Below are 10,349 nucleotides of genomic sequence, written 5' to 3' on the forward strand. Positions count from 1 at the left end.
CTCCGACAAACATTCCTCTCACTCCGCACAGCGCCATTGAATTGTCCCTGTGCGTTCCCCACCCCCCCCCACCACCACCTACCCCGCTGTAAACTTTATTCGCTAATATGAAAACCACATGAGGGAGGCACACTGCCCCTCGCGAGCTCTAAGCGAGGCAGCAGACACGCGCCACTGCGAGATGAGAGGTTTTCTCCGCGTCTGCATTCTCTCTCTCTGCGCGTGCATGCGCGCGCGCGCGCGTGTCCGGAGGAGCGGTGGCGCAGTGGTTAGCGCGCTGGCCCTCCCTGCCAAAGCGTCTCTGTGGCTCCGCGTTTCATGATTCCCGGCTCACGGCCACCGACGATTGATCTGAAGCGGTGCTCGCGATTCGCAACTAACCAAGGCCGGCACAGCACACGAAGCGAGGGGTGGGGGGGGGGGAGGGTGTCCAGCACCACGTCCGGCCGCCTTTGTCTCCCCGATGTTTTCACACCGCACCAGGCTGTACTCGAGATAGGGGAGACCCCATGGCCAGATTCAAACAATCGTCGGCGGTCCTTTGGCCGTGGGCGACCAATCTAACTCGTAGTCGTAGTCGCGTTCGCAGCGCAGCGCTAACCACTGTCCCACCGCTCCCCGGCCGCCCCCAACAGCAGCAGCAGCCTGTGGCACTGCCCCTGAGCACGCGGGCGATGTTTTACTGCGACCTCCTCCTTCTCCTTGGACTTGCTCCAACGCGCCCTCGAAAACGCGAATAAATCTGCCCCGCGCGCAAAGGGGGACCGTGCATCTGTGGTTGTCCCAGCGTTTGTATTTGAGTTGGTGCAGCGAGCCAGCGAGCGAGCGAGCAAAACGTGACTTGGATTGCTTGGACCACAGGATGGGTTCCACGGGATTGGAAGGATGCACTGGTGGACCCCCCCCCCCACCACTTTCAACCACGGGGAACGGCAGCGATGGTTAAAGAAAACTTCTACTGCAGCAGCTCCCTCCTTCTCCTCTTTCTCCTCCTTCTCCTCGTCAGCGCGAGGCCGGGAAAGGTCCCAGCGGATGGATTATGGGGCGCCACGGTGGCTAGGAGATGTTAACTACCTCGCCTGGTGTACAGGAGGTCGTGGGTTCGATCCCGACCCTGACGCCCGCTGCTGTATAGTTGCAGTTTGCGTGTCTCTCTCTCTCATCATCATTACGGTGGCTAGGAGATGTTAACTACCTCGCCTGGTGTACAGGAGGTCATGGGTTCGATCCCGACCCTGACACTTGCTGCATATTTGGAGTTTGCGTGTCTCATCATCATCATCAGGGTGGATAGGAGATGTTAACAACCTCGCCTAGTCCGCAGGAGGTCGTGGGTTCGATCCCGACTCTGACGCCTGCTGTATATTTGGAGTTTGTGTGTCTCTCCCTCATCATCATCATCACGGTGGCTAGGAGATGTTAACTACCTCGCCTGGTACGCAGGAGGTCGTGGGTTCGATCCCGACTCCTGTTCTATATGTGGAGGCTGCGTGTCTCTCTCTCTCCCCGTGGCCGCGTGCGTTTAGAGCATTTACGAGGGAGACGACACACAGGCGACGATGGACTGTTCCCCGCGACTCCTGACAGCAGCTGTCCTGCTTGACCACCCGAATGTGAGCATCTGAAGCTGTTGGTCTGCATCTACATCAGCCGCCGTACGCCCGAAGATGAAGAGAAGCTGCTGCAGCTGCTGCTGATGCTGCTGCAGCTGCAGCTGCTGCTGATGCTGCTGCAGCTGCTGCAGCTGCTACTGCTGCAGCTGCTGCTGCTACTGCTGCAGCTGCTGCTGCTACTGCTGCAGCTGCTACTGCTGCAGCTGCTGCTGTGCACAGTCCCACGTGGCCCACTGAGTTCTCGAGGTAGTCAACGTCTCCTCGCCAATCCGCGGCGGCCAATGTCCACGATGCCATCAATAGGCCTCCAGGGCTCAGGGTCGAATCTCATCTCAGGGTTTCGAGACCGAATCGGTGATCGAGGGGGAGGGGGGTAATGGGGGGGGGGGGGTTAAGGGAGGGGTCACCCTCCCCCCTTCTCTCACACCCCCCCGGGAATGAATACATAATGAGGCACCTTTAAGATTCTTAAAGTTCAGCATGAATGTCCCAATGGCTCATAGAGGCAGACTAAGGTGCTACTAGGATTCTTAAAGAGTTGGAGAATAGTGGAGGCTCATAGAGGCAGACTACGGGCACCATTAGTAATTCATGGTTCAGTTTTCTTGGTTCTTTCGGTGAAGTCACGTAGAAGGACGGTTGCTTGCGTTGTGGCCGAAACGTCGTGAGAATTATTTTATTATTATGTTTTATTTTATTATTTTATTATTTCCCTTCTACGTGACTTTACCGAAAGAACCAATACGATGGATCCCTGCAGTCACGAAAGCTTTAAATCGAAATTTAATGGTTCAGTGTTAACACCGGGGGCTCATAGAGCCAAACTCAAGGCACCTTTAGTAATTCATGGTTCAGTGTTAACACCAGAGGCTCATAGAGTCAGACAAAAGACACCTTGAGTGTCACGGAGAGATGGGCGCTTTGCGTTGTAGACGTGGTTGGTGGTGGTGGTGGCGGTGGCGGTGAGGCTGGAGTCAAGGGGATAGTAGACTCATTCATCGAGACTGCAGAGGACTCGCTGGTGCTGACACACTGGCGATGTCTGTCCTTCAAAGGCAACGTCTTGTTTGCCTTGGCCGGGCTGGTGACTTGAGCACACACACACACGCGCTAGGAAATACACACACACCACGACACACACACACACTAGGAAATACACACACACCACACACTACGAAATGCACACACACCACGTAATACACACACACACCCCTACACACACACACCCCACGCACTACACACACACCACACACACACACACCACTACACACACACCCCACGCACTACACACACCCCACGCACTACACACACCACACACACACACTACACACACACCCACCACTACACACACCACGCACAGACACAAACACAAAGACACATAGCACAACACAGTGCGTGTGTACTGTGCGCGCGACTCGGCAAAGAATCCGTCTCAACACCAATACCCGCACCATTCGCCACTAAGTGACAGTGACGTCACCACGGTGCCTGTGCCAGGCTAGGTGCACTGAGACCACGTGACGTGTCGAAGGCTCGCTGCTGACAGGAGGTCTCGGGACAGACCCAGCAGGTGCCACGGGTTGGCTGAGATGACCGGTAGATGCACCACCAGCTGTACCCCCTACTGTGCCAGGCTAGGTGCAGGAGGTCTCGGGCCAGACCCAGCAGGTGCCATGAATTGGCTGACTGAGATGACTGACAAATGCACCACCAGCTGTACCCCTACTGTGCCAACTTGCTGTATTTTAGCTGCCTGGGGCTCCGCTCGTTGTTGTGAGCATTGCTCCTCTGTCCTCTGTTGTTGTTGGAGGGTGACTTCCTCCAACTGCCCAGTAGCGTCCTTCACGAGCCTCCTCCACTGAGGCCGTTCTTGACACCGCTGGAATCAGTCGTCGGCAAGTCCACTCAGCTCCACGTCCTCCCGTACCGCATCACTCCATCTCTTCTCCAGCCCGTGTCGTGCCGGTTTAGCCCCCTCGATCTGGTCACAACAGAAGTTTGCTTGGAGCAGGCGGGCTATGGGGCCGTCCATAAATGACGTCACGCGATTTGGGACGATTTTTGACCCCCCCCCCTTCGTCACAAAAAGTCAGACCCCCCCTCAAATGACGTCACAAAGCTCTGCCCCCCCCCTTCAAATCGCTTTAAACTATTGTCATTGTAGTGCGTATTTAATGTGGCGCTGCACTCTGATGTTGTAGGAGAAAACTATTAACAAGTCTATTTAATTAAGTAGAACGTGTTGTCTATATTTATTTAAAGTTGCGCATTTTGATGTGACGTCACATTTCTCATCGTCACAAATGTGTCGACCCCCTCCTTGTCCTAGGTGCGTGACGTCATTTATGGACGGCCCCTATGTGACCCAGCCAACGCAGCCTCGCCTCATCGGCTGTATGGCCTTCTGTGCGAGTGCATGTTATCCAGCCGAATTGCTTCAAGACAAGCAAAACTCTGGACCATTTTCGGCAGTGTCTGATCGGCAGTCAGGATTGATTGAAAGCAATGCGCTGGTGATTGGATAGATCTTTGCTCGTGTTCAACTTCTTTCGCACCGTACGTTGCCAATCGGAGGTACACGCTTGGGATGACTTTTAGTTTAATTTCATTTTTCCAGAAAAATCTGATTTCGGAAATTTAGGCAAGTTCCACAATTTATTAGATTTTTGTACATCAATGTATTACATCTTAATAACTTGCGAAATGCAGTCGTGTTTTACGTTTCACATTATTCATCACCGAATCTTTAACTCGACCATCGAGTTCCACCAGCAAAAGCCGTGATTTCAACGTGAACATTTTAATATCTTGAACCGTTTGAGCAACAAGGGGCATCACCGCGACAGCGCATTTGGCGAAAAGGGCGTCACCACCGTGGAGACGATGTCACTTCCTGTGATGGCACACACGTGAGCGATGTCACTTCCTGTGATGGCACACACGTGAGCGATGTCACTTCCTGTGATGGCACACACGCAAGTGATGTCACTTCCTGTGATGGCACACACGCGAGCGATGTCACTTCCTGTGATGGCAGACACGCGTGTGATGTCACTTCCTGTGATGGCACACACGCGAGTGATGTCACTTCCTGTGATGGCACACACGTGAGTGATGTCACTTCCTGTGCTGGCACACGTGAGTGATGTCACTTCCTGTGCTGGCACACACGTGAGTGATGTCACTTCCTGTGCTGGCACACACGTGAGCGATGTCACTTCCTGTGATGGCACACACACGAGTGATGTCACTTCCTGTGATGGCACACACATGACGTCACTTCCTGTGATGGCACACACACGAGTGATGTCACTTCCTGTGATGGCACACGCGAGTGATGTCACTTCCTGTGATGGCACACGTGAGTGATGTCACTTCCTGTGATGGCACACACGAGTGATTTCACTTCCTTTGAAGTCATCGGTTTCGTGGTCACTTCCGGTAACATCACATTTTAGTAATCAATCCAAATCAATGTTATTTTCCAGATTATAATTAGTAATCTCGGTCCATTTTTTTCTCAGATGCAATCCAAAAATTATGAAAGCATCCATCATGCTGGCCTACCTATCCTCCTCTTAAACACGCAAACGTTGTCTCGACATCAACCCGAGTTGGCCCAACGTTGCAGAATGTTTACTAGACCCTGTATATGTAACAGGGGCAGCAATCGAACCGAGGTCTGTTGGTTGTATTAAGCAGTACAAGGACCCACCATGATAAGGGTTCTTCTCACAGCACACAGCCACGCGGTTTAGCACGCAAAAAAAGCTCCCCTGTGTAGCCTACTGCACCAGGTACTCGCTTAAGGCTGAGTCGACCTAGAGGTGGCGCAAGACCGGTTCAGATATCACTTGCCACCGATGTTGGCATTCGGCACTACGTGGCGGTGATGTCACCACGACGCTTGTGCCAGGCCATGTGCACGTTGGGGCCACGTGAAGTGTCGAACGCCCGCTGGCACGGGTCGACTGATTGAGTGAGATGACTGATGCACCGCCTGTGCCCCCTACTGTGCCAACTTGCTGTGCGCGCACGCGCACACACGCACACACACGTACACGCGCCCACACGCACACGCGTACACACACAAATGTGCGCACACACACACGTACCCACACACATACACGTACACACACGCACACACACACGTACACACACGCACGTACACACACACACGTACACACACACACGTACACACACACAGACATCTTCATTTCAACCAATCCACATCATCGTCGTCTTCTTCATCATCTCCGAAGAGCGGAGGTGGTCCAGGTTTGTCAACAGGACTCTGAAAGAAACCACGAACACGATCGCTCGTTACTGCGTGTGCAAGCCCCCCCCCCCCCCCACGATAGCGGAGTAACGGTCGGCAGCGCCGCCCGACTTTCCATCTTCCGGGGCACGGCAGTGGAAACGATGGCGGGGAGTGGGGGGGGGGGCGAGATTCTTAAACCACCCCAACTCCCCCCCCCCCCGTGTTATAACGGTGTGTGTTCTGCGTTGTAACGGTGTGTTGCGTTATTACGGTATGCGTTATAACGGTGTGTGTGTTATAACGGTGTGTTCTGTGTTATAATGGTGTGCTGTGTTATAACGGTGTGTTGCGTTATAACGGTGTGTGTTGTGTGTTATAACGGTGTGTGTGTTCTGCGTTATAACGGCGTGAGCGTTGTGTTATAACGGTGTGTTCTGCGTTGTAACGGTGTGTTCTGCGTTATAACGGTGTGTGGTGTGTGTTATAACGGTGTGTGTGTTCTGCGTTATAACGGCGTGAGCGTTGTGTTATAACGGTGTGTTCTGCGTTGTAACGGTGTGTTCTGCGTTATAACGGTGTGTGGTGTGTGTTATAACGGTGTGAGCGTTCTGCGTTATAACGGTGTGTGAACACTGCCGCACGTTCAGCGAGGGACTGGCATCGCTTGGCCTATTCTTCCACGGCGACACTCACTCCGCTGTCGTCGCGCGACACCTTCTTGTCGGGCGCCTCGTATGAGAAGAGGTTTCCATCTTCCTGCTCCTCATCATCATCCTCATCGTCTCCCGCGGAAGATGGTGGCTGCCTGAGTCACACACAAAAACAAAGATCCCCATATAGCCTTACGTAGACTGTTGGGGCAAGAGCTGAGTCTACAGGCAAGTGTTGAGTCTATGGGTAGTGTTGAGTCTATGGGTAGTGTTGAGTCTATGGGCAGTGTTGAGTCTATGGGCAGTGTTGAGTCTATGGGTAGTGTTGAGTCTATGGGCAGTGTTGAGTCTATGGGTAGTGTTGAGTCGATGGGCAGTGTTGAGTCTATGGGTAGTGTTGAGTCGATGGGTAGTGTTGAGTCTATGGGCAGTGTTGAGTCTATGGGCAGTGTTGAGTCTATGGGTAGTGTTGAGTCTATGGGTAGTGTTGAGTCGATGGGCAGTGTTGAGTCTATGGGTAGTGTTGAGTCGATGGGTAGTGTTGAGTCGATGGGCAGTGTTGAGTCTATGGGTAGTGTTGAGTCTATGGGTAGTGTTGAGTCGATGGGCAGTGTTGAGTCTATGGGTAGTGTTGAGTCGATGGGTAGTGTTGAGTCTATGGGCAGTGTTGAGTCTATGGGCAGTGTTGAGTCTATGGGTAGTGTTGAGTCTATGGGCAGTGTTGAGTCTATGGGTAGTGTTGAGTCGATGGGTAGTGTTGAGTCTATGGGCAGTGTTGAGTCTATGGCAGTGTTGAGTCTATGGGCAGTGTTGAGTCTATGGGCAGTGTTGAGTCTATGGGCAGTTTTGAGTCTATGGGCAGTGCTGAGTCTATGGGCAGTTTTGAGTCTATGGGCAGTGTTGAGTCTATGGGCAGTGTTGAGTCTATGGGCAGTGTTGAGCCTATGAGCAGTGTTAGTCTATGGGCAGTGTTAGTCTATGGGCAGTGATGAGTCTATGGGCAGTGTTGAGTCTATGGGCAGTGTTGAGTCTATGGGCAGTTTTGAGTCTATGGGCAGTGTTGAGCCTATGGGCAGTGCTGAGTCTATGGGCAGTGTTGAGCCTATGAGCAGTGTTAGTCTATGGGTAGTGTTGAGTCTATGGGCAGTGTTGAGTCTATGGGCAGTGTTGAGCCTATGAGCAGTGTTAGTCTATGGGTAGTGTTGAGTCTATGGGCAGTGATGAGTCTATGGGCAGTGTTGAGTCTATGGGCAGTGTTGAGTCTATGGGCAGTTTTGAGTCTATGGGCAGTGCTGAGTCTATGGGCAGTTTTGAGTCTATGGGCAGTGCTGAGTCTATGGGCAGTGTTGAGTCTATGGGCAGTTTTGAGTCTATGGGCAGTGCTGAGTCTATGGGCAGTGTTGAGTCTATGGGCAGTGTTGAGTCTATGGGTAGTGTTGAGTTTGTGGGCAGTGTTGCGTCTATGGGCAGTGTTGCGTCTATGGGCAGTGTTGAGTCTATGGGCAGTGTTGAGTCTATGGGTAGTGTTGAGTCTATGGGCAGTGTTGAGTCTATGGGCAGTGTTGAGTCTATGGGCAGTGTTGAGTCTATGGGTAGTGTTGAGTTTGTGGGCAGTGTTGCGTCTATGGGCAGTGTTGCGTCTATGGGCAGTGTTGAGTCTATGGGCAGTGTTGAGTCTATGGGCAGTGTTGAGTCTATGGGTAGTGTTGAGTTTGTGGGCAGTGTTGCGTCTATGGGCAGTGTTGCGTCTATGGGCAGTGTTGAGTCTATGGGCAGTGTTGAGTCTATGGTAGTGTTGAGTCTATGGGCAGTGTTGAGTCTATGGGCAGTGTTGAGTCTATGGGCAGTTTTGAGTCTATGGGCAGTGTTGAGTCTATGGGCAGTGTTGAGTCTATGGGCAGTGTTGAGTCTATGGGTAGTGTTGAGTTTGTGGGCAGTGTTGAGTCTATGGGCAGTGTTGAGTCTATGGGTAGTGTTGAGTTTGTGGGCAGTGTTGCGTCTATGGGCAGTGTTGCGTCAATCTTGGGCCGTAAAGATTCCGGCTTACTGTGGAATTCCGGCAACGCTCGTCGGCCGCTCGGGAACGCCGTTCCCCGCCACGGCGGTGTCCTCCTCCACCGCCACCGTCACCGCCACCACCACCACCGCAGCAGTGGCGGTGGTGACGGTTGTGGTGTCACATTCTCTCTCTGCTGCCTTCCCTTCGACGCCGGCAGTGGCAGCCGCCTCCGCCGATCCGTCCCCGAGGTCGCGACCTTCGGCGGCGCCGGCGGTCGGCTCCGATGCTCCATCTCCCGGCGGCGGCGGTGCCTCTACCTCCACCTCCACCACCTCTTTCACCTCCTCCAGCTCCTCCACCAACGACGTCGTCGCAACGGACAGCGGAGCCGCGTCTTCGCGAGGCCGCGAGGCTCCGTTGGCGACGTCACCGCTGGCGTTGGCGCCCCCCACCCCCGGGCCCTTGGGGTTGGGCCGGCGGGCGGTCGGGAGCGGTGTCCGACGTTTCGGGCTCGGAGGCCGGAACGGCGGCGGCGGCGACGGAGGAGGAGGAATCGGAGACGCCGCGTTCGTCCGGCGACTCGGAGCCGCTCACGAGGCTGAGGGTCGTGGCCTTGTGTTGGCACGCACGCACGCACACACGTGTGTACACGCACACACACACACACACGTGTGTACATGCACACACACACACACGTGTGTACACGCACACACACACACACGTGTGTACACGCACACACACACACACGCACACGTGTGTACACGCACACACGAACACACACGTGTGTACACGCACACACACACACACGTGTGTACACGCACACACACACACACGCACACGTGTGTACACGCACACGAACACACACGTGTGTACACGCACACGAACACACACGTGTGTACACGCACACGCACACACACGTGTGTACACGCACGCACACACACACGTGTGTACACACACACACGCACACACACACGTGTGTACATGCACACACACGCACACACACATGCACAGACACACGCACACACACACATGTGTGTACACGCACGCACACACACGTGTGTGTACACGCACACACACGCACACACACACGCATAGACACACACACGTGTGTACACGCACGCACGCACACACGTGTGTACACACACACGCACACACACACACACGTGTGTACACACGCACACGTGTGTACACGCACACACACACGGCACAAAGAGAACACGACACGGGGATCTGAAGGCATCTGTCAAAAGTGTGACGGCTGTGTGTGCAAGTGTGTGGTCATCGTGTGCCTGTGTGTGTGTGGCTGTGTGTGTGTGGCTGTGTGTGTGTGTGGCTGTGTGTGTGTGTGGCTGTGTGTGTGTGCCTGTGTGTGGCTGCGTGTGTGTGGCTGTGCGTGTGTGGCTGTGTGTGTGTGTGGCTGTGTGTGTGTGCCTGTGTGTGGCTGTGTGTGTGTGGCTGTGTGTGTGTGCCTGTGTGTGGGTGTGTGTGTGTGGCTGTGTGTGGCTGTATGTGTGTGCCTGTGTGTGGCTGTGTGTGTGTGCCTGTGTGTGGCTGTGTGTGCGCCTGTGTGTGGCTGCGTGTGTGTGTGTTTGGCTGTGTGTGTGTGCCTGTGTGCGCGTGTGTATCGTGTGTGTGGTGTACTGTGTCGAGCCTGCTGTGTGTGCGCGTGTGTAGTGCGTGTGTGTGTACGTTCAGCCTGCGTGCGTGCTGCGTGTGGACGTGGGTGTGTGACGGTCAGCCTGTGCAGGTGAAGAGGTGATGAACGGGTGGTTCCCTAGGCTCTCTGGCGCTCGCGAGTTCACCCTGGAGGGGACGTACAGCGGCCG

At 54.2% G+C, this 10,349-nt stretch overlaps 1 protein-coding gene across 1 annotated transcript; it reads right to left on the reverse strand.

Moving 5' to 3' along the window:
• Positions 1-4,255: 4,255 nt before the first annotated feature.
• LOC144736535 (uncharacterized) lies at positions 4,256-9,763 on the reverse strand. The gene is made up of 4 exons (XM_078619084.1): positions 9,727-9,763; positions 8,572-9,112; positions 6,568-6,679; positions 4,256-5,907 (listed from the first exon to the last, which is right to left on the reverse strand). Exons 1-4 carry the CDS (start codon positions 9,761-9,763, stop codon positions 5,827-5,829), a joined length of 771 nt encoding a protein of 256 aa, XP_078475210.1. The 3' UTR covers positions 4,256-5,826.
• Between the last annotated feature and the right edge of the window lie 586 nt (positions 9,764-10,349).

Source organism: Lampetra planeri, chromosome 61 (genome assembly GCF_965212315.1).
Source record: "Lampetra planeri chromosome 61, kcLamPlan1.2.h2, whole genome shotgun sequence".
Classification (NCBI taxonomy): Eukaryota; Metazoa; Chordata; class Hyperoartia; order Petromyzontiformes; family Petromyzontidae; genus Lampetra; species Lampetra planeri.

What these genes read in the sequence shown, in the direction of transcription:
- LOC144736535 (XM_078619084.1), bottom strand. Translation starts at nt 9,763, where the DNA reads ATGCCTTCAGATCCCCGTGTCGTGTTCTCTTTGTGCC. An exon ending in TGTCGTGTTCTCTTTGTGCC is followed by an intron (nt 9,113 to 9,726) that starts GTGTGTGTGTGC and finishes CAGCCTCGTGAG; the next exon opens with CGGCTCCGAGTCGCCGGACG. An exon ending in AGCGTTGCCGGAATTCCACA is followed by an intron (nt 6,680 to 8,571) that starts GTAAGCCGGAAT and finishes TGTGTGACTCAG; the next exon opens with GCAGCCACCATCTTCCGCGG.